A 23,457-nucleotide genomic window follows, 5' to 3' on the forward strand; every position below is an offset into this window, starting at 1 on the left:
GGGGGAAGGTAGCTGCAGCCTGTGGTGAGTGAGGGGGAGTGGAGGAAGGCAGCTGCAGCCTGTGGTGAGTGAGGAGCAGTGGGGGAAGGTAGCTGCAGCCTGTGGTGAGTGAGGGGCAGTGGGGGAAGGCAGCTGCAGCCTATGGTGAGTGAGGGGCAGTGGGGGAAGGTAGCTGCAGCCTGTGGTGAGTGAGGGGGAGTGGGGGAAGGTAGCTGCAGCCTATGGTGAGTGAGGGGCAGTGGGGGAAGGTAGCTGCAGCCTGTGGTGAGTGAGGGCAGTGGGGGAAGGCAGCTGCAGCCTATGGTGAGTGAGGGGCAGTGGGGGAAGGTAGCTGCAGCCTGTGGTGAGTGAGGGGGAGTGGGGGAAGGCAGCTGCAGCCTATGGTGAGTGAGGGGAGTGGGGGAAGGCAGCTGCAGCCTATGGTGAGTGAGGGGCAGTGGGGGAAGGTAATTGTGGCCAATGTAATCTTCAGTATAGCTTGGGTCATGCAGTTAATCAGGAAAGCAGGACACAGCTTGGGAATATTCAGATCTAATTAGAGAATTCTCAGTAATGATCTGAGCATGGTGAGGAGGCCACTAAGGGGGGCATAGAACTTGCCACATGCTCACGTTGTGTCTCTTACCCACCCTCTTTTTCTTGGTGAGTCTGTTTCTCCCCCAACAGTCATGAAGAAAAGAGAAATATGACTTAAACGGTACTGGTGGGCAGGACAACTGCTGGTCACCCTGCACATGCCCATTCTCACTCATTGGGGTCAGCCAAGGCTCTGCCCCTGTCCTCTTGGGGATCCAGACCTCTGAGGATCAAGGCTCAGCTGTCCCAGTGGAATCCAGGCTGCGCTCTTGCTCTCTGCTGCCCCCTTCAGTGAGGCAGAAGGGAGGCAGGAGCGAGTTAGAGGGGAGCACACCATGGAGCCATAGCAAGGTCTGGACACTGGATCTTCTCCTCTCTGCTGCCCATGCCACCCCTTCTCAGCTGACCTCTCTGTCACCAGGCCTGAGGTGACATGTTTGTTGCTGGCCTGAAGCCCCCAAAGTCTACTCCCGGTTCCTGTCCCTGCCCCACACTGTGACATAGGATGGCAGCCTAGGTTGGGGCAGAGACAAGGGTCTTTCTCTAGGCTCAGCATCACCTGAAGGCGGCCTGCAGGGGAGTCAGGACACCTGAAAGGGTCACGGTCAAGAGTGGGAGGAGGGAGACAACCGTGCTCTGCTCACTGACAGGCTCAGGCTGCTGGCTTCCTCCTGGCCAGTCTCTCCGGGACTCTGGCTTCTTTGTGAAGACCAACAGTGAGTCTAAGAGCCGGTCCCAGTCTTCCTTCTTCCCCCGGGAACTTGTTCCCTGATCTCACACCATGGTCTTGGTGCTGCCCATTTACCATAAAGGAAACGTGTGCGCTCGTGTCATGGGTGACACTAGCCAAATATAGTTGGTCAAGGCTGAGACTGTGCAGACAGAGCAGAAGAGGAGAGAATTTGCTGCTTTAACCTGCGGTGACCGTGCTGTATTTGCTGACATTGTTCTGAAACACTCACTCAAGCGGCACAGCTCGGGGGAACGAGCCCTTTCTAAACAAGAGACACAGGCTGCGGGATCGCAGAGAGGCCAGGCAGGGACTTCAGGCCACACGATGAACCCTGGAGGGAAAATGAGGTCATGGTGACTCTGGTTGTGGTGGAAAGTTTGGTGGAAGAGAAGGCCATGGTGGTGTCCTGGATACAGTTGTGGAGAAGGCGGTGGCGAGGGCACCGGGATGTGGGTGCCGCGGTGGTGCCTGCGGAGCAAGTAGAAGACGGTCTGCTGGCTACAGGAAAGGAGGAGATATGGGGGAAGGTGTCTGTGGTGCTGAGTAAAATAAGGACTTTGAGAATCATAGTGAGCAACAGCAATCAAATTATGGAGCCAGGAGGGCGTTGTGTTGGTGGAGGGCACCCAGGCGTCTCTAAGGAACTGGCTATGGATCTGGTAGTGCAGTGGTGGCAGAAGCAGTGGGAAGTGGATCTCTGAGTTGGAGACCAGCCTGATCTACATATGGGTTCCAAGCCAGCCTGGGCTACAAGACAGACCTTGTCTCAAAAAAAGTCATAAGCAGGATTTTCCTGCCACTGTGGGATGGGCGCGTTCTCCTACACAACAGCAGTGACGTGAAACTGGACAAGCATGTGGAAATTAGCAACAACACTGTGAAACAACCAGAGGGTCCAAACTGCAGATGGTATTCAGACAACAACCTGAGGTGAATGGAAACAATCTGATATTCAAACTACAGCAATAAGGAACCCACAAACATGAACTCCTCCCACCCCATACTAAAGGCTAGGCTTGTAGTCAGCATGTTCCAAAACCCTGGGCTCAACACATAGCACTAAAAAAACCATCCATGAAAAGAAAGAAATAAAAGGAAAAGCCAAGCAGATATAGGAAGGGAAGAATCGTCAAAATATATTGAATGAGAAAAACTAAAGCACAGAGAAACCCCACAATTCCTTCTAGAACAGAAAGTGGGGGTAAAAAGCCCACCGCTACGGTGGAGTCAAGGATAGAGCTCAGTGGTAAAGCATTTGTTTATAGCTTGTTTAAGCAGCGGTTGAAAGATCTCCTCTCTGTTTATTCGTATTTCAGCTTCACAGACAGACACAGGAGAGCTTCTTTCAACAATCGGGGCCAGGCAGCGTGCCAGCGTGAGCTGGGCAGGAGGAGAGGAGAGCGATCCTCAGCCCTTGCAGGGTCTTCCTTGGTGGCACTGCTGGGTTCGTTGTCCTCTCTTGGCTACTGAGAAATGGCTCAGCCCACAGGTCTGTGTGTGGCCTGCACTAACCATATGTGTTTCAGGAAGGACTGAGGACCCAAAGCAAGAAATGCTGGGACATCTGGAGTGTTGCTGGTTGCTGGGGGCCCGTGCCTCCTGGTTCTCCTGATGGAAGGTCAGATGACAGAGCAGTTCTGGAAAACAGTATAGTGGATCCAAACCACACACACACACACACGCACACACACACACACACACACACACACACACACACAGATATACTCTCACACAAAGACACACCGTTATGCACAGAAACACACACATTTACCTATACCCACATTCACACACACAAAGGCAGACGCATGCTAACACACAGATACATGCTTCACACACTGATAGACATGCACACGTACACACTTGCACAAACAGTCATATGTACACATGCATGTGTATACAACATGCACACAGCCAACACACACAAACATGCATCACATGAGCTTACATACCACACACAGGCCTACACATAATGTCCACCATTCCTTGGAATTTAGTTTTCACTATTTTTTTTTTTTAGGAAATTAACTCCATTCCCCCAGGCCAGTTTATAAGACTGCCAGCCTCCTAGTTCTGGCTCTCAAACCGGCCATGTGTATGTAGCCATCTTTGCTCTGGCCCATGGACGCTCTCTGGGAGTTATTCCTCTCTTTCAGACTATGACAAAATATGATTATTAAGAGTGTGGATACCTGCCCCACATGGAGCGCCATTTTTTTTTAATTTCAAGATTTATTTGTTTATTACGTACATAGTGCTTTTACCTGCCTGTTGCCCTGCACACCAGAAGAGGGCACCAGATCTCACTCTAGATGGATTCAGCCATCATGTGGGTGCTGGGAATTGAACCTAGGACCTCTGTAGAGCAGACAGTGCTCTTAACCTCTGAGCCATCTCCCAGCCCCACTTGTTGTTTTAAAATTATCAATATTATGTCCAGCTCGCAGTCAGTCAAGACACAGACACTCGTTATATATCAAAAGAGCTTTAGTTAACCTGGGGCGGGGCCAGACATTAACTACTTCTCAGAGTGGGGCAGGTGTCCCATCCCCGCCCCAGTCCCATGCTATCTGTTTCTAATAACGTCTATCAAGCTACCTGCCAATCCCAAATACTTGCTAATGTTCTTCATCGGGGCGAATCTTCCATCCATGCTGGCCACGTGTTTCTCTTCCACCTAACCCATGGCTGCCTTCCTCTCTTCTCTTCTCAGGATCCTTTTCTTCTCTTCCTCCCAGGATTCCCCTCTCTCTCTAAGCCTGGAACCTTAGCCACACCTAGCTCAGTTGCGCTGCCCAGATGGGATGGCTTTTTCTTAATTAGTATCAAAGTACATCAGAGACCATCCCCCAGAAGGAGGGTATGGAGATGGGTGAGCCACGCGGGTGCTCCATGGCTATGGGATCCCCCAAGTCCCTGGACAGTGGGGCTCAGTGAGCTTCCCTGTGTGCAATGTCCTCAACCTGAGTCACTCTTGGTGCCCGGAAGTCCCGCCCTCTGACACATCTGACAGACAGCCTGCAGTGTGCCAGCCTCCCTGAGCTCTGCTGTCACTTTCCCTGCTGCTGCTTTCCTTCTCTGTTCTTTCTCTGCAGTCACCACTGTGAGGCCAGCAGCCTTCTCAGCTCTGGGAGCCTTTCCAGGCACTCATGCCCTCAGGATCGTGGGGACACCATGTCTCTGTCCCCATTGAGGAGCAGTGCTGACCCCTAGCACAAGCCTGTTGCAATGTCCCTGAGACCCATGGAGTCCTGACTTCTGCCTCCAGTTTTGTCACCAACCCAGTGAGTGACACCATGGTGTCAACTGTCACCCCTAGATAGCTGTGCCTTCCTTCCTTCCTTCCTTCCTTTTCTCTCCTTTCCTCTTGCTCTCCTGCCTTCCTTTCTTCTTATTTTGTTTTTCTTGTTGTCTCTGTCCCTTTGTTTTCTGTTCATGAGCCAGGTGTCTCATTATGAACTCCAGCAGTCCTTGACCTTACTTCATAGCCCAGGCTACCCCCAAACAGGACATTATCCCATCTCAGGTTCCCAAGTGCTGAAAACAACACACCCCTTTCTCATAACGTTCAAGGTTGTCCATTAAGGACGGATGAGGTGGAGGGAAAGGGTTGAGTGTGGATTGTTGTCTGAGGTCAGGAGAGAGAGAGAGCGATGAGAGCTTTGCACGAGGAAACAAATGGCAGCCACAAACCTCGTTATCTCTGTAGGTGAGCCTAAGCTAGGGGCTGGACTAGAATGTGATTCTGGTTAGCGAGTCCACTGCACAGAGCTGGTAGGGCAATGGGCAGTGCAGAAACATAAAGACGCCTCGGTCGCTGGGCCTGGGCTGTCCATCGGGCACCGAGAAGCTAAAGCGCTGCAGGAGGCAGGTGAAGAAGAGGAAGAGCTCCATGCGGGCCAGGGGCTCCCCAGGCATGCGCGGCGGCCTGTAGGTGGAAGAGAGGCTTTGTCACTCTGGTCCTGGTAGAATCTCCACCCTGAGGCACCCTGGGAAGGCACAGGGATCCAGGCACCCGTGGGCACCTGCGGAGAAATGGCAGGAAGGCCTCATGCTTCACAAAGTGTCCCTGGGCGTCCAGGAAGTGCTCAGGATGGAAGTGGAGGGGGTTTCTCCCAGACGGTCTCGTCCTTCAGCACGGAGGACAGGTTAGGGATGAGCATCATCCCCTGGGAGGAAGCATATGGTGTGAACATGGACTGTCGTGGGGCTCCAGATTTATATGAACAACCTTCTCTGCCTCAACACACTTGGTCTTTTGGCCAGAGTGTCTCAGCCGCTTCACTAGTGATGGATGGCGTCCCAAACCAGGACCCCATCCACAAGTGCAGTGATTCCTATTCTCCACTAGGAATAAACCGGTTGGATGTCCAGCTTCCCTCAGGACTCCCATGAAGGGCTGCAGCATACTCACTCCTGGGATGATACAGGTGCCATGTGGAGATCCAGGGCGCATGTGTTTTTGGCCTTTCCTGCCCTTGTTGGCTAGTGGCCATGCTATTGTTAGAGGGCCCATGCCTACCTTAGGGATGCGGAAGCCTTGGACTTCAATGTCACGTGACGTCATGTGTGGCAAATTCAATGGGGCGATGTCCGCAAAGCGCTGCACCTCATGGATGACAGCATTGGTGTAGGGCATGCGGGCCTGGTCGGCCATCTCTGGGCGCCGCGCCTGCCCTAGGACTTCATCAATCTCCTGCTGGACACGGCCTGAGGGGGACAGCATCCCTTCAGTTAAGGATGCCCAAGACAATGACCCTTGTCCCTACACTACCTCTCTGCTAAGGGCTGGGTCCATGAGAGAAAGATGGCCATCACCCATGCTGGAGTCTGGGGCAAACCCCTGCCAGGAGCCACAAGTGTCCCGGGAAGCTTAAGGACACTGCCTCGTCCCTCCTCCTTCTTTCTTCCCAGCCCAGCCAGGCTCACGCTGCACATCCGGGTGCAGGATCATGAGCAGCAGGGCCCAGGACAGCGTGGTTGACGTGGTCACAATCCCAGCACCAAACAGATCAGAGACAACGAGACGTAGATTCGCATCATTGAAGCTGCTCTCAGGCTTCCCCTTGGCCTGGGCCAGAGAGAGACAGTGGACTCAGAGTAAGTGGGAAAGGCCCATGAAACCCTGCTAGTGTCTGCAGGAGGCCACACTTGGGGGTCACTGGGTTAGCCACGGCATGCTGGACACTACATCTCATCATCTTTCACCTTCTCCATCTCAGCCAAGAAGGCATCAGTCAGGCCTTGAGGCGGATTGTCAGCGTCCCAGGTTCTCCTGTGCTCCGTTATCAGCTTATCCACCATGGTCATAAATGACTTTTGTCCCGGGAAGACCTTGTCGGCCAACCCCGGGATACGCAGGAGAATTGGGAACGTGTTCAGAACCTGTAAGACATACAGAAAAGGTGCTAGGCAATCTTGTTGCCTCTTCATTTAATATGTGAAGTAAATAAGATTTCTAATAATCCTGATCATCATAATTTTTTCAACGTGTGTTTGTATATACATGATGTGGAGAGTGTAGTTGCCACAATAAGAATGTTGAAGTCAGAGGAAAACAGAGTCAGTTCCGTTCTTAGTAAATGGCTTCCAGGAACTGCACTCAAGTGCCAGGCTTGCTTGGCAAGCTCCCTTACCCACTGTCCGTCTCTCTGGCCCCTGGGTGCCTCTGCTCAATGTTGATCTCAACTAGTCTCACTTTCCAGCCTTTCCCACAATGGACCCAAGGCCCGGTGCGCTCCTCTCATCACCTGTCTCCTCTTTAGTTTCAGCCTCAGACTCTTGTTTCCCAGGGTGAACAGAAGGAATATTCTACTCTGAAATTTTTACAGGCATTTGTAGCTTTCATATAGATAGAGGGCACCGGCCATCCCTGTTCTAGACACCTGACCTTGGTCCACTTTTTCCCTACGTTTGTTCTAGGTTTGTCAAGCTCTATGCTTTTATTCCTGTGGTAGACATTTCTAGAAGTCTTGCTCTCCAAATCCCCTGCCTAAGGCTCCTCTGGGAGGAAGGATGTCACAAGTGGATCTGCAGGCTGCCCCAAGCCCCCTACCTCGGGAAGCAAGCCATTAGTCTCTCCCATGTTTTCTTCCAATGTTGTTAGCATGTTGATGAGGGAAGGGTCTCCATACTCAAAGCGGCGGGCGTAAATGAGGGATGCGATCACATTGCACACGGCTTTGTTCAGGAGCATGTAGGGAGTGAGGGGATGCCCTGGGAGCAGAGATGCAAGTAAATCAAGTTCTCAGTGCGATCTCGCTGTGCCCTTGCGCACACCCCACCACTCACCTACCAGCCTGGTCGGCTAAGGCGTCACAGAGGTGGCCAGCCTCCTCTGTCACCCACTGCTCCAGAGATTTCCTGCCCAGGCCGAAGTTGCGCAGGGTGGACACAGAGAACCGCCGCTGCTCTCGCCACTCGGGCCCATCAGGTGCAAATGCCAGTCCTGCGGACACATCTGTGTGTAAGCAAGGACACCTGGCTGTGCCGGCCACTGCTCCTATATATCTCGTCTGCTCTGGGACGAGCATCACTCATATCCTCCCACCTTCCTCCAAAACCCATGTCTACCACCTTCTAGCCGCTACGTAGGTCCAGGATGGATTTCAGTGGCTGCTTGTTGAGTTGCTAACTGCTTGTCACCTGTATCACGCCCTGTCCTTCCTCTGCCCAGTACCCACCATGTCTGGCTCTGATGCCATCACTGCTCCCTACCACCCAGCAGTATTTTGCCTTGAGCCTTGTGTCCATGGCCAAAGTGCTGAAACATGGGCATTTTAGGGCGGTCAGCAGTGTCCTCTCCACAGGTCACCAGAGCTTCCCGCACGGCCTTCAGGCCATTGATCACAATGACAGGCTTTCAGGCCATCTGCAGGCTGAACACGTCACCGTAGCGGTTTCGAAGCTGAAGCAGAGGGACAGAGCACTTAGGAAGTGGAGGTCCCCATGGGCCTAGAACCAGGCTCACTGCACAAGCATCTGCATAGTGTGTGTGTGTTGCTTGTTATTGTCCCTTGGTCTTCATATATCCCAGGAGAATGCTCTTCCACTGACTTTCATTCCCAGCCTGAGACCTGGCGTCTTACAACTGCGCCTTCCCTGGTTTTATCTTTCTTTTTAAAGATTTGTTTATTTTGTGTAAATGCGTACACTGCTTCATGCACACCAGAAGAGGGCACCAGATACATTACAGATGGTTCTGAGTCACCATGTCGTTGCTGGGAATTGAACTCAGGACCTCTGGAAGAGTAGCCAGTGCTCTTAACCACGGAGCCACCTCTCCAGCCCTGGCTTCTCATCGTTTAAGTTCAGCAATAACGTAAAGTAAATGTGATCATTCAGATGTGACCTTTCCAGACTCAGAGAACTGTCCTCTTAGCATCTCACGACATATGAGGAAACTCAGGTTCCTTGAGATGGGCAGTGAGGCCACAGAGCACACAGCAGCAACAGATTCACCAGCCACAGCCCTCTGTCCACTTGCTGTGCTCACAGACAGGCTGCGCTTGACCTGGGACCTGGCACCATGCTAAGACCTCAGCTATGACAGACAGGATCATAGGGACTTGGGACCTCTATGACTGCTGCCCTGTCCAACCAGACCGGAATCTGCTGTCACATCTTGCCTAACCTCCTGGACTTTGTGCCTCAAAACTGTTGCCCAAGAAAGTCCAAGTGCCACCACCAGGAAGGGGTGGTCCTTCTGGGGGCGCAGTTCCCTGTGTAACCTGTGGCTCCACTCCCACTACCTGCTCCAATGGACACCGCATCCTCCGTTACCTCCCAGCCCTAAGTCACTCACCTTGTACATGCTATAACGGCATGTTCTCTAAGTCCAGCTGCAGCAGGTTGCCCAGCACAGGCCACGGCGCAGGGCCTGGTGGGTAGCGGGCAGCCAGCGCTGGCGCCTGTGCATCAGATCCACCAGCAGTATGAAGATGACTGTGAATATGGCCGCGGGCCACAGGCCAGTCCCAGTCAGCAGCTCCATGGCCTCGCCACTGCTCCCCAGGCTTCCTAAAGAACAAGGGACAGAAACACCTAGGACCAGAAATCCCTGGCTTGGAACCTGCCACCTTATAATGGGGTGCCAGGGCTGCCCTTTGTCCTCTGCTCCAGCTGCATTCAGTGTTTTGTTTGGGGAAGTGTAGGGAGGAGCCAGAGATGGTCAATCCCTCCCAGGAGGGATTCTTCAGGGCCGAGCATGGTGGGGAGGGGGATGTTCAGGGGACCCTGCTTTGATGTGGACAATCATGTTCTACAGTAAAATAACCCAGTGTGCCACACATGCACAGCTTGAGGACATGAAGCCATTGCCTCAGAAGAAAATAAAAGCTCCCCAGAGCTTCATGGAACACATTACAGGTAGGCAGGACATGCGTGGTGACTGTCACTAAGAGTTCTCGCTTCTGTAGGAGCATGACCACTGGCAGGATGTCTCCTACAGTTAAGGGAGAGAGGCTATAGCCCTGTGTGTGAGTGAGGGGCCTTGAGGGAAGGCAGCTACAGCCTGTGGTGAGTGAGGGGCAGTGGGGGAAGGCAGCTACAGCCTGTGGTGAGTGAGGGGCAGGGGGGGAAGGCAGCTGCAGCCTGTGTGTGAGTGAGGGGCAGTGGGGAAAGGCAGCTGCAGCCTGTGGTGAGTGAGGGGCAGTGGGGGAAGGCAGCTGCAGCCTGTGGTGAGTGAGGGGGAGTGGGGGAAGGCAGCTGCAGCCTATGGTGAGTGAGGGGCAGTGGGGGAAGGCAGCTGCAGCCTGTGTGTGAGGGAGGGGCAGTGGGGGAAGGCAGCTGCAGCCTATGGTGAGTGAGGGGCAGTGGGGGAAGGCAGCTGCAGCCTATGGTGAGTGAGGGGGAGTGGGGGAAGGCAGCTGCAGCCTATGGTGAGTGAGGGGCAGTGGGGGAAGGTAGCTGCAGCCTATGGTGAGTGAGGGGCAGTGGGGGAAGGTAGCTGCAGCCTGTGGTGAGTGAGGGGGAGTGGGGGAAGGCAGCTGCAGCCTATGGTGAGTGAGGGGCAGTGGGGGAAGGTAGCTGCAGCCTGTGGTGAGTGAGGGGGAGTGGGGGAAGGCAGCTGCAGCCTATGGTGAGTGAGGGGCAGTGGGGGAAGGTAGCTGCAGCCTATGGTGAGTGAGGGGGAGTGGGGGAAGGCAGCTGCAGCCTATGGTGAGTGAGGGGCAGTGGGGGAAGGTAGCTGCAGCCTGTGGTGAGTGAGGGGGAGTGGGGGAAGGCAGCTGCAGCCTATGGTGAGTGAGGGGCAGTGGGGGAAGGTAGCTGCAGCCTATGGTGAGTGAGGGGCAGTGGGGGAAGGTAGCTGCAGCCTGTGGTGAGTGAGGGGGAGTGGAGGAAGGCAGCTGCAGCCTGTGGTGAGTGAGGAGCAGTGGGGGAAGGTAGCTGCAGCCTGTGGTGAGTGAGGGGCAGTGGGGGAAGGCAGCTGCAGCCTATGGTGAGTGAGGGGCAGTGGGGGAAGGTAGCTGCAGCCTGTGGTGAGTGAGGGGGAGTGGGGGAAGGTAGCTGCAGCCTATGGTGAGTGAGGGGCAGTGGGGGAAGGTAGCTGCAGCCTGTGGTGAGTGAGGGGCAGTGGGGGAAGGCAGCTGCAGCCTATGGTGAGTGAGGGGCAGTGGGGGAAGGTAGCTGCAGCCTGTGGTGAGTGAGGGGGAGTGGGGGAAGGCAGCTGCAGCCTATGGTGAGTGAGGGGAGTGGGGGAAGGCAGCTGCAGCCTATGGTGAGTGAGGGGCAGTGGGGGAAGGTAATTGTGGCCAATGTAATCTTCAGTATAGCTTGGGTCATGCAGTTAATCAGGAAAGCAGGACACAGCTTGGGAATATTCAGATCTAATTAGAGAATTCTCAGTAATGATCTGAGCATGGTGAGGAGGCCACTAAGGGGGGCATAGAACTTGCCACATGCTCACGTTGTGTCTCTTACCCACCCTCTTTTTCTTGGTGAGTCTGTTTCTCTCCCCCAACAGTCATGAAGAAAAGAGAAATATGACTTAAACGGTACTGGTGGGCAGGACAACTGCTGGTCACCCTGCACATGCCCATTCTCACTCATTGGGGTCAGCCAAGGCTCTGCCCCTGTCCTCTTGGGGATCCAGACCTCTGAGGATCAAGGCTCAGCTGTCCCAGTGGAATCCAGGCTGCGCTCTTGCTCTCTGCTGCCCCCTTCAGTGAGGCAGAAGGGAGGCAGGAGCGAGTTAGAGGGGAGCACACCATGGAGCCATAGCAAGGTCTGGACACTGGATCTTCTCCTCTCTGCTGCCCATGCCACCCCTTCTCAGCTGACCTCTCTGTCACCAGGCCTGAGGTGACATGTTTGTTGCTGGCCTGAAGCCCCCAAAGTCTACTCCCGGTTCCTGTCCCTGCCCCACACTGTGACATAGGATGGCAGCCTAGGTTGGGGCAGAGACAAGGGTCTTTCTCTAGGCTCAGCATCACCTGAAGGCGGCCTGCAGGGGAGTCAGGACACCTGAAAGGGTCACGGTCAAGAGTGGGAGGAGGGAGACAACCGTGCTCTGCTCACTGACAGGCTCAGGCTGCTGGCTTCCTCCTGGCCAGTCTCTCCGGGACTCTGGCTTCTTTGTGAAGACCAACAGTGAGTCTAAGAGCCGGTCCCAGTCTTCCTTCTTCCCCCGGGAACTTGTTCCCTGATCTCACACCATGGTCTTGGTGCTGCCCATTTACCATAAAGGAAACGTGTGCGCTCGTGTCATGGGTGACACTAGCCAAATATAGTTGGTCAAGGCTGAGACTGTGCAGACAGAGCAGAAGAGGAGAGAATTTGCTGCTTTAACCTGCGGTGACCGTGCTGTATTTGCTGACATTGTTCTGAAACACTCACTCAAGCGGCACAGCTCGGGGGGAACGAGCCCTTTCTAAACAAGAGACACAGGCTGCGGGATCGCAGAGAGGCCAGGCAGGGACTTCAGGCCACACGATGAACCCTGGAGGGAAAATGAGGTCATGGTGACTCTGGTTGTGGTGGAAAGTTTGGTGGAAGAGAAGGCCATGGTGGTGTCCTGGATACAGTTGTGGAGAAGGCGGTGGCGAGGGCACCGGGATGTGGGTGCCGCGGTGGTGCCTGCGGAGCAAGTAGAAGACGGTCTGCTGGCTACAGGAAAGGAGGAGATATGGGGGAAGGTGTCTGTGGTGCTGAGTAAAATAAGGACTTTGAGAATCATAGTGAGCAACAGCAATCAAATTATGGAGCCAGGAGGGCGTTGTGTTGGTGGAGGGCACCCAGGCGTCTCTAAGGAACTGGCTATGGATCTGGTAGTGCAGTGGTGGCAGAAGCAGTGGGAAGTGGATCTCTGAGTTGGAGACCAGCCTGATCTACATATGGGTTCCAAGCCAGCCTGGGCTACAAGACAGACCTTGTCTCAAAAAAAGTCATAAGCAGGATTTTCCTGCCACTGTGGGATGGGCGCGTTCTCCTACACAACAGCAGTGACGTGAAACTGGACAAGCATGTGGAAATTAGCAACAACACTGTGAAACAACCAGAGGGTCAAACTGCAGATGGTATTCAGACAACAACCTGAGGTGAATGGAAACAATCTGATATTCAAACTACAGCAATAAGGAACCCACAACATGAACTCCTCCCACCCCATACTAAAGGCTAGGCTTGTAGTCAGCATGTTCCAAAACCCTGGGCTCAACACATAGCACTAAAAAACCATCCATGAAAAGAAAGAAATAAAAGGAAAAGCCAAGCAGATATAGAAGGGAAGAATCGTCAAAATATATTGAATGAGAAAAACTAAAGCACAGAGAAAACCCCCACAATTCCTTCTAGAAACAGAAAGTGGGGGTAAAAAGCCCCACCGCTACGGTGGAGTCAAGGATAGAGCTCAGTGGTAAAGCATTTGTTTATAGCTTGTTTAAGGCAGCGGTTGAAAGATCTCCTCTCTGTTTATTCGTATTTCAGCTTCACAGACAGACACAGGAGAGCTTCTTTCAACAATCGGGGCCAGGCAGCGTGCCAGCGTGAGCTGGGCAGGAGGAGAGGAGAGCGATCCTCAGCCCTTGCAGGGTCTTCCTTGGTGGCACTGCTGGGTTCGTTGTCCTCTCTTGGCTACTGAGAAATGGCTCAGCCCACAGGTCTGTGTGTGGCCTGCACTAACCATATGTGTTTCAGGAAGGACTGAGGACCCCAAAGCAAGAAATGCTGGGACATCTGGAGTGTTGCTGGTTGCTGGGGGCCCGTGCCTCCTGGTTCTCCTGATGGAAGGTCAGATGACAGAGCAGTTCTGGAAAACAGTATAGTGGATCCAAACCACACACACACACACACACGCACACACACACACACACACACACACACACACACACACACAGATATACTCTCACACAAAGACACACCGTTATGCACAGAAACACAACACATTTACCTATACCCACATTCACACACACAAAGGCAGACGCATGCTAACACACAGATACATGCTTTCACACACTGATAGACATGCACACGTACACACTTGCACAAACAGTCATATGTACACATGCATGTGTATACAACATGCACACATGCCAACACACACAAACATGCATCACATGAGCTTACATACCACACACAGGCCTACACATAATGTCCACCATTCCTTGGAATTTAGTTTTCACTATTTTTTTTTTTTTAGGAAATTAACTCCATTCCCCAGGCCAGTTTATAAGACTGCCAGCCTCCTAGTTCTGGCTCTCAAACCGGCCATGTGTATGTAGCCATCTTTGCTCTGGCCCATGGACGCTCTCTGGGAGTTATTCCTCTCTTTCAGACTATGACAAAATATGATTATTAAGAGTGTGGATACCTGCCCCACATGGAGCGCCATTTTTTTTTAATTTCAAGATTTATTTGTTTATTACGTACATAGTGCTTTTACCTGCCTGTTGCCCTGCACACCAGAAGAGGGCACCAGATCTCACTCTAGATGGATTCAGCCATCATGTGGGTGCTGGGAATTGAACCTAGGACCTCTGTAGAGCAGACAGTGCTCTTAACCTCTGAGCCATCTCCCCAGCCCCACTTGTTGTTTTAAAATTATCAATATTATGTCCAGCTCGCAGTCAGTCAAGACACAGACACTCGTTATATATCAAAAGAGCTTTAGTTAACCTGGGGCGGGGCCAGACATTAACTACTTCTCAGAGTGGGGCAGGTGTCCCATCCCCGCCCCAGTCCCATGCCATCTGTTTCTAATAACGTCTATCAAGCTACCTGCCAATCCCAAATACTTGCTAATGTTCTTCATCGGGGCGAATCCTCCATCCATGCTGGCCACGTGTTTCTCTTCCACCTAACCCATGGCTGCCTTCCTCTCTTCTCTTCTCAGGATCCTTTTCTTCTCTTCCTCCCAGGATTCCCCTCTCTCTCTAAGCCTGGGAACCTTAGCCACACCTAGCTCAGTTGCCCTGCCCAGATGGGATGGCTTTTTCTTAATTAGTATCAAAGTACATCAGACCATCCCCCAGAAGGAGGGTATGGAGATGGGTGAGCCACGCGGGTGCTCCATGGCTATGGGATCCCCCAAGTCCCTGGACAGTGGGGCTCAGTGAGCTTCCCTGTGTGCAATGTCCTCAACCTGAGTCACTCTTGGTGCCCGGAAGTCCCGCCCTCTGACACATCTGACAGACAGCCTGCAGTGTGCCAGCCTCCCTGAGCTCTGCTGTCACTTTCCCTGCTGCTGCTTTCCTTCTCTGTTCTTTCTCTGCAGTCACCACTGTGAGGCCAGCAGCCTTCTCAGCTCTGGGAGCCTTTCCAGGCATTCATGCCCTCAGGATCGTGGGGACACCATGTCTCTGTCCCCATTGAGGAGCAGTGCTGACCCCTAGCACAAGCCTGTTGCAATGTCCCTGAGACCCATGGAGTCCTGACTTCTGCCTCCAGTTTGTCACCAACCCAGTGAGTGACACCATGGTGTCAACTGTCACCCCTAGATAGCTGTGCCTTCCTTCCTTCCTTCCTTCCTTCCTTTTCTCTCCTTTCCTCTTGCTCTCCTGCCTTCCTTTCTTCTTATTTTGTTTTTCTTGTTGTCTCTGTCCCTTTGTTTTCTGTTCATGAGCCAGTGTCTCATTATGAACTCCAGCAGTCCTTGACCTTACTTCATAGCCCAGGCTACCCCCAAACAGGACATTATCCCATCTCAGGTTCCCAAGTGCTGAAACACACACCCCTTTCTCATAACGTTCAAGGTGTCCATTAAGGACGGATGAGGTGGAGGGAAAGGGTTGAGTGTGGATTGTTGTCTGAGGTCAGGAGAGAGAGAGAGAGCGATGAGAGCTTGCACGAGGAAACAAATGGCAGCCACAAACCTCGTTTATTCTCTGCAGGTGAGCCTAAGCTAGGGGCTGGACTAGAATGTGATTCCGGTTAGCGAGTCACTGCACAGAGCTGGTAGGGCAATGGGCAGTGCAGAAACATAAAGACGCCTCGGTCGCTGGGCCTGGGTTGTCCATCGGGCACCGAGAAGCTAAAGCGCTGCAGGAGGCAGGTGAAGAAGAGGAAGAGCTCCATGCGGGCCAGGGGCTCCCCCAGGCATGCGCGGCGGCCTGTAGGTGGAAGAGAGGCTTTGTCACTCTGGGTCCTGGTAGAATCTCCACCCTGAGGCACCCTGGGAAGGCACAGGGATCCAGGCACCCCGTGGGCACCTGCGGAGAATGGCAGGAAGGCCTCATGGTTCACAAAGTGTCCCTGGGCGTCCAGGAAGTGCTCAGGATGGAAGTGGAGGGGTTTCTCCCAGACGGTCTCGTCCTTCAGCACCGAGGACAGGTTGGGGATGATCGTCGTCCCCTGGAGGGAGAGACATGGTGTGAACATGGACTAGGGTGCAGCCGCCAAGGCCCTGGACACCATGATCACATGCACAACCTCTACCTCACACACTGGATTCTCTCATTCTCCCTCAACCCTGGAGCCTCTCAGCTGCCTCTGGGGCCATTCAAGGCCTTATGACAAATCTCCCCATGTGCAGTGCTCCCTAAAATCCCTGTGGCCCACTTCACTGGGCATCCCGCTTCCCTGGGGATTCTTGGGCAATGGCTGCAGTGTACTCACACCCACGTAGGTCCCGTCACCATGTTGACATCCAAGATGTGGTGATTTTATCGCCATTGTATGCCTAGAGGGATCCCGGGACAAAAGTGTCCATGCCTACCTTTGGGATGTGGAAGCCTTGTAATTTAATGTCACGTGACGTCATGTGTAGTATATTGGTTGGGACAATGTCCGCAAAGCGCTGTACCTCATGGACTACAGCATTGGTGTAGGGCATGCGGGCCTTGTCAGCCATCTCTGGGCGCCGCGTCTGCCCTATGACTTCATCAATCTCCTGCTGGACGCGGCCTGGATGGACAGCATCCCCTCAGTGAAGGGGAAGCTCGTCCTTGACCTTCCACCAATGGGTTAATACGTGACTCCAGTCAGACTTGTGGGAGTGTGGGTCAAGCTAATGATGGAGCCACTTGTCTCTCAAGTACATCTATCTTTCCTCCCTTCCCCCTCCCCAACTCCCAGCCCAGCCAGGCTCACGCTGAACATCTGGGTGCAGGATCATGAGCAGCAGGGCCCAGGACAGCGTGGTTGATGTAGTCACCATCCCCGCCATGAACAGGTCAGCTACTACCATACGCAGGTTCTTGTCATTGAAGCTGCTCTCAGGGTTTCCCTTGGCCTGGGCCAGGCAGAGAAGGTGGGCTCAGTGACACAGTTAGCACAAAAGCAATTTACCACTGGATCCATGTACCCAGCTGTTGGGTCCATGAGTGATAAACAGACCCTACATTCTGGGTATCACAAGCCACATAGAACTTCAGCCCTACCTTTATTGCTGTCCCTCACCTTCTCCACCTCAGCCAGGAAGGCATCAGTCAGGTCTCTAGGTGGCTGGGCAGGGTCCCAGCTCCTTTTGTGCTCAATCAACATCTTATCCAGGGAGCCAATGAATGAACTCAGCTTGGGGAAGGCTCTGTGGGGCAGCCCAGGGATGTGAAGGAGAATTGGGAGTGCGTTCAGCACCTGGGACAGAAACACAGGCAGTCTATTGTTTTTATTTCAATTGAGAAGTCATTATTTAATGGTGTGTATGTGTGTGTGTGTGTGTGTGTGTGTGTTTGTGTGCACACGCACTCACGCACGCGCACTGTCACACGTGCACAGTGGCTCATGTTTGGTCGTCAGACAACAACTTCCACAGTAAATCCTATCCGTTCCTTACAAGGTCTCAGGAATCCAGCTCAGGCCTGCTTTATAAGTTCCTTTACCCATCGCCCATCTGTCTCTCCGGGTCCTGGGTGCTGTGTCTGCACAGTGTTCACCTGGGCCAGTCTCAGTTCCCAGCCTCTCCCACAATGCACTGAGGCTTTGACTTCCCCGTGCGTCACCTGCTTCCTAGTCAGTGCCAGCCTGTAGGCTCTATTGTAAACGAGGCTGAACCAAAGAAGCTCTCTACCCTGCAAATCTAACAGGCTTGTGTGGCTTCTGTATAGACAGAAGGCAGAGGCTCACGGCCTTCCTAGACCCACTGACCTTAGTCCACTCCGCCCATCTGGTTATCTGAGGTTTGTCAAGGTCCACGACTTTCTCCCTACTTTTGACCCATTCACCCAGTGCTTAATATTTTTAAAAAATTAAACACATTTTTAATTGAAAAATAAAATAATTCATATTACATCTCATTTGCTATCCCATCCTATGCATCCTCCCATTCCTCCCTCCCTCCCGCTTTCACCCCATTCCCCTTCCCTATGACTGTGACTGAGGGGGACCTCCTCCCCCTGAATATGATGCTAGGGTATCGAGTCTCTTCTTGGTAGTCTGCTATCCTTCCTCCGAGTGCCATCGGGCCTCCCCATCAAGAGGGCATGGCCAAATATGGGGCACCAGAGTTCGTGTGAAAGTCAGTCCCTAGTCTCCACTTAACTGTGGAGAAGCTTACTTTTTTTAAAAATAGGATTAATAGCACAGACAAAGCCATGCCCACTGCCCTGAGCTCGTACCTCAGCAACGAAGCCCGTGTCCTCTCCAAAACTTTCTTTCAATGTTTTGAGCATCCAGTTGAAGAAAGGGTCTTCATAATCAAATCGCTGGGCATAGACGAGAGATGCGATCACATTGGCCACAGCCTTACTCAGGAGGGTGCTGGGTTCGAAAGGACGCTCTAGGAACAGAGATGCAAGCAAGTCATGATAGTGCTCAGAAGCCCCTGTGTACACCTCTACACCCCACCGTGCATCACCCACCAGCCTCCTGGATGAAGGCGTCACAGAGGTGGCCAGCCTCCTCGGTCACCCACTGCTCCAGCGATTTCCTGCCTAGGCCGAAGTCCCGCAGGGTGGACACAGAGAACCGCCGCTGCTCTCGCCACTCGGGTCCATACGGTGCCAGGACCACACCTGCAGACACATCTGTGTGTAACCAAGGACACCTGGCAGTGTGGTCACCTCTGATCACAAATTTCCCTGTGGTCAGTCTTGCCCATCAGTGCCCTAAAACATTGCTACCGCCCATCATCACCTGCTGCTCTGGGGGCTCCATCTTCCTTTTCAGTGAAAGTCCCTTGCACTGCCCAACCACGTCACCTCCATTAGACCCTGCCCATCTTCTGCTCACTGCTCCTCAACCCGATCCTCTCTCTGCCTTGTCCGCACTACAGCTCTTTGCCTTTTGACTTGTGCCCATAGCCTAGGTGATTATAAATGGGCATTTCAGGGCGGTCAGCAGTGTCGTCGCCACAGGTCACCAGCAGTTCCCGCACGGCCTTCAGGCCATTGATCACAATGACAGGCTTCCAGGCCATCTGCAGGCTGAACACGTCACCATAGCGCTGTCGAAGCTGAAAGAGAAGGACAGGGCACTTAGGGAGTGGAAGTCCCCAGCAGCGTGGAAGATCAAAGTTCCCATGCCATTCTCTCGGTGTCTGTCACTGTGTTTGTCTCTGTGTCTGTGTCTGTCTCTGTCTTTCTGCCTCTCTGTCTCTGTCTGTCTGTCTGTCTGTCTCTCTTGTGTGTGAGTGTGCGTGTGTGTGAGTATGTGTGTGTGTGCATGCGCGTGCATGCGCGTGTGTAGTTTGAATGGTACCCATTATTGAACCTTGTCCTGCCCTACACTGGGCAAATGCTCTATCACTGACCTACATGCCCAGCCTATGCTATGGAACTTTGTAGCTTGGGGAGCCATATCTTTGAAATTCAGCAAAGGACTCAGAAGGTCTGACCATTCATCTGTGACCTTGCCAGTTCCTTGGGCCCCTTCTCACCCCACCAAACACCAGCAGGTTTGGGTCCCTGAGATGCTAAGCCAGGCCTGAGACCAGACAGGAGCAAGAGATTCCAGAAGATACATCTTTGCCACTTTGTTTTCCCAAGAAGCCTTCTACCATTCTAGGCCCATCTTCCTGTCTATCCTGTGGTGCCAGCAGCTCTATGCTTGCTTAGGGGCAGCATGAACCCTACTGCACAGCACCTCTCTCTCACCTTGTAGAAGCTGTATGGCATGTTCTCATAGTCCACTTGCAACAGGTTGCCCAGCCCAGGGAGTGGCACAGGACCTGGTGGGTAGCGGGCAGTCCAGAACTTGCGCCGGTGCATCAGGTCCAGCAGAAGCAGGAAGATGGCCGTGAATATGACCACGGGCCACAGGTTATCTCCAACCAGCAGCCCCATGGCTGCTCCACTGCTTGCCAGGCTTTGTTGGAACACCAGCTCCAGACACCTAGAAGGAGGAAAGATCCTCTCAGGACAGACTGGGGACCTGGTACCTTATAACGAGGTTAAAGCTGCAGTGCACTCTGCCTTGAGGCCAGTAGCTGTGGTTACTGTTTAAACAGAGCGTGGTTTGGCTAATAAAAGTGCAGAGAAAGTCAACCTCAGAGGCCTTTGCCCTTTGTTCTCTCCCCAGGTGTTTATGTGGGGAGCGACATCAGTAAAGGATAGATAACCCTGGAACCTCCTAACAAGTGGTACTCATGTGTCAATCACTGCTGGTCACCCTGCACATGCCCACTCTAACTCACTGGGGTCAGCCAAGGTTCTGCCCCTGTCCTCTCTGGGGATCCAGACCTCTGAAGATGAAGGCTCAGCTGTCCCAGTGGAATCCAGCCTGTGCCCTTGCTCTCTGCTGCCCCCTTCAGTGAGGCAGAAGGGAGGCAGGAGCGAGTTAGAGGGGAGCACACCATGGAGCCATAGCAAGGTCTGGACACTGGATCTTCTCCTCTCTGCTGCCCATGCCACCCTTCTCAGCTGGTCTCTCTGTCACCAGGCCTGAGGTGACATGTTTGTTGCTGGCCTGAAGCCCCCAAAGTCTACTCCCGGTTCCTGTCCCTGCCCCACACTGTGACATAGGATGGCAGCCTAGGTTGGGGCAGAGACAAGGGTCTTTCTCTAGGCCCAGCATCACCTGAAGGCGGCCTGCAGGGGAGTCAGGACACCTGAAAGGGTCACGGTCAAGAGTGGGAGGAGGGAGACAACCGTGCTCTGCTCACTGACAGGCTCAGGCTGCTGGCTTCCTCCTGGTTTGCTCCAGGACCCTCCCAGGGTAACTTGTGGTGACTGATAGTTAACCCTGGAGTCAGTGCTGGGACAGCACAGTCGGCCTCTCCTCTCATCTCAGCCTGTCTGAGCGCTGTACAATCGTGCAGACTGGGTGCTGGCCTCAGTGTGGGAGAAGCCGGCCCAGGCCTGATTTTTCCACTTCAGCTAAGTGAGCTCCTGTGAGGTAAGTGTGCTGACAGGCGAGTGTTGTCACACACTGTGTGCTGTAAAGGGTTCCCTGGTCTGTCACCTGCTCTTGGAAGGTGACCTGGATGCTCTGCTAAATAGCTGCCTGCTAGCACTGTCTGTTTCCCTTCACCCTCAGTCCACGTGCTCTCAGCCATGTGCACCACTGTGGTTGCCCAGGGTCATGTGACTTTTAGGGTACTCGTGTCATGTGACTTCTAAGGGACTGGGGTCATGTGAACTCTAGGGGGCTTGAGTCCTGTTTTCATGCCAGCTGCACTGGTGTGCCAGTTCTGTCACAGGAAGCTGGAACTGAGTCCCTGACCATCAGGGGTCATTGGTGCTCCCAGATTTGCAGTTTTCTGTACACAGGCAACACATACTTAATCTCTGTCCTTTGTCCTCCACTGAAACTGGACAAATGGACCCTGGGCAGGTCTCTCCTGGACTCTGTCCTGTGAGCCATTTTGTTCTGCTGGCTTCATTGTGAAGACCAACAGTGAGTCTAAGAGCCGGTCCCAGGTTGTTCTCCTCTCTCTAGGCATGATGGGAAGCGCTAACCTAGTCAGCCTGGAAAGTGTGATGTCACTCACTGGGAGGACAGTGACTTCTGGGTGCTGCCTTGGGAAGGCTTAGTTTGGGCAATGGAGGCTGGAGGTCACTTAGGGTCGGTGAAGTTTTCCTTCCCGGGTGGTTACTGTACCCCTCATGGTGTGAGGCCTCCTCAGAACTACAGGCAGATATGATAGGATGTTACCTATGCAATCCAAAGCCACTGAGTCATTCCTTGAGATGATGCACAGGTGTTATCCAATGCAGTATATGTAATTAATAGGATTTAAAACTCATGGAAAACAATGAGGAAAGTATTGAAAAGACAAAAGTGAATGGAAAAGGAATTCAAAGTGCAACAGCAGTGTATCAGTCATGTCCCAGACTGAATTTGACTTGGAGGAGACAAGAGTCATTTCAAAGAATTGTGGACTGTGATCCCAACAGTCTATCTTTGCATTGGTGATCTGAGCTTTAAAACTCCTCACATTTTACGAAAATTAATGGAAAATAGGGGAAAGGGAATGACACCTCACACTCACAAAGGAGAGCTCCTCACCTAGTTCAGGAGACCACCTTAACATGACTGGCATGAGAGACATCCCCAAATGAAGGGGCTTTGGTTTTGTGACTTCCTGTGGTGTTGAGCACTGCACCGCACGGATGACAGCATTGCTGTAGGGCATGTGGTCTTTGTCTGCCATTGTCTGCCATTTGGGTTGTGGAGCCTGCCCTGTGACTTCATCAGTCTCCTGTTTGTTTTACTCACCCTAAAGGGACAGCATCCCCTCAGTGAAGCAGTCACAGGGGCTCCTTTTTGCCCCTGACTTACTACCAAATCAAGGGCTGAGTCTGAGCAAGAAAGTTCGTCCCTGATTGTTGCTGGAGTCAGTCTGGGTTAGTTCATGTCCCCTCCCTCTCTTTTCTTCCTCCTTCCTTCATCACTTCCTGTGACTATTTAGCTCCCCCGCCCCCTTAATGAGAAAGCATCTCATTAAGTAGTTTAGGCTAGAATGCCCATGCTGGCCTTGAACTTGCAATCTTCTTGCTTCATCCTCCCACACTGGATACTGAAGGCCACTGTTCTTTGTCAAGTATCTCTTTTCTCACAACATTAAGGCTGCTCCTAGGTTGGGCTGACCAGATAGAGGGGCAGGTCTGTCTGTGGACTGAAGACTTGGGACACAGTTGAGACAAGTGTTGGATTTGTTTCTTTACAATAAAACTTTATTATACAACCCAACTAGCTTATACAAGAAGGAAAAAGGTTAAAGGGACAAAAGAGTGAACCTTTCGGTAGCCGTTCCACGGGATGGGTCCTTAGGTGTCTCGCTGTTCCGTGTACTGGTCCAGCTGGTCCGCTGCTCTCATGCTCTCTCACCCAGCTGACTTTTTTGTTCTCTCTTCCCCAACTCCTGAGTCACGTGGGAAGGACTGTCTCCTTCTCCTGGTGAGGGTCAATTAGAAAGACAATAGTCTAGGTGGGGTTCCCAGGTCTGCTTCCTGAATTCCAGACCCAGGATGGATTCACTCAGTCTGTCACAAGGTATTCATGGGGTGCCCCAAAGGTAAAGCCCCCCAAGACTGCTCCCACCTGTGACAAGGCTTATTTTTCCCATACATCCCCCTTCTCTTTTAAAAAAAATTAAGAACTATATACACACATATACATATATACATAATCATCAGGTATCAAGTACATAACCAAGTCCTTTTATACTTGTTAACCTGAGAGAAAGTGAGAGAGAGAATTTTTAATTAGCATTAAAGCAACCAGAACAGCAGAGCTTTCTAACTCATAAGCCCAAATGGTTGAGATGCAGGTCAGCAGGTTTGCTAGCACAAGGCCCCAGATGATAAGTCACAAAGCTAAGAAACAAAGACCTATTG

At 52.7% G+C, this 23,457-nt stretch overlaps 2 protein-coding genes and 1 pseudogene across 3 annotated transcripts in view; all 3 read right to left on the reverse strand.

The window, feature by feature from the left end:
* LOC127201475 (cytochrome P450 2D3-like) overlaps positions 1-9,299 on the reverse strand; it is a 49,455-nt pseudogene extending 40,156 nt beyond the window's left edge.
* An 8,902-nt stretch (positions 9,300-18,201) lies between these two features.
* Positions 18,202-18,835, reverse strand: LOC127201000 (cytochrome P450 2D26-like). The gene is made up of 3 exons (XM_051159363.1): positions 18,802-18,835; positions 18,541-18,741; positions 18,202-18,458 (listed from the first exon to the last, which is right to left on the reverse strand). Exons 1-3 carry the CDS (start codon positions 18,833-18,835, stop codon positions 18,217-18,219), a joined length of 477 nt encoding a protein of 158 aa, XP_051015320.1. The 3' UTR covers positions 18,202-18,216.
* Positions 18,836-18,859: 24 nt separating this feature from the next.
* The window catches only part of LOC127201477 (cytochrome P450 2D26-like), a 28,212-nt gene continuing 23,614 nt past the window's right edge, over positions 18,860-23,457 (reverse strand). Inside the window, exons 1-3 of one of the 2 annotated variants that reach the window (XM_051160077.1) lie at positions 20,313-20,385; positions 19,774-20,011; positions 18,861-19,133 (exon numbers count right to left, since the gene is read on the reverse strand). In XM_051160077.1, coding sequence (XP_051016034.1) covers positions 18,948-19,133; positions 19,774-19,962 — 375 coding nt within the window. In that variant the 5' untranslated portion in view covers positions 19,963-20,011; positions 20,313-20,385 and the 3' untranslated portion in view covers positions 18,861-18,947. Of the gene's footprint in view, positions 19,134-19,773; positions 20,012-20,312; positions 20,386-23,457 lie in introns of those variants that run through there. The other variant, XM_051160076.1, reaches the window with a different exon arrangement.

Source organism: Acomys russatus, chromosome 17 (assembly GCF_903995435.1).
Source record: "Acomys russatus chromosome 17, mAcoRus1.1, whole genome shotgun sequence".
Classification (NCBI taxonomy): domain Eukaryota; kingdom Metazoa; phylum Chordata; class Mammalia; order Rodentia; family Muridae; genus Acomys; species Acomys russatus.

Bases quoted from the DNA above. Each gene is read 5' to 3' on its own strand.
- LOC127201000 (XM_051159363.1), bottom strand. From the start codon at position 18,835: ATGGAGCCCCCAGAGCAGCAGGTGATGATGGGCG. The intron at 18,742-18,801 runs GTAGCAATGTTT...TTGTGATCAGAG, and splicing joins GCAGCAGGTGATGATGGGCG to GTGACCACACTGCCAGGTGT. The intron at 18,459-18,540 runs GTGGGTGATGCA...CTCTGTTCCTAG, and splicing joins CGCCTTCATCCAGGAGGCTG to AGCGTCCTTTCGAACCCAGC.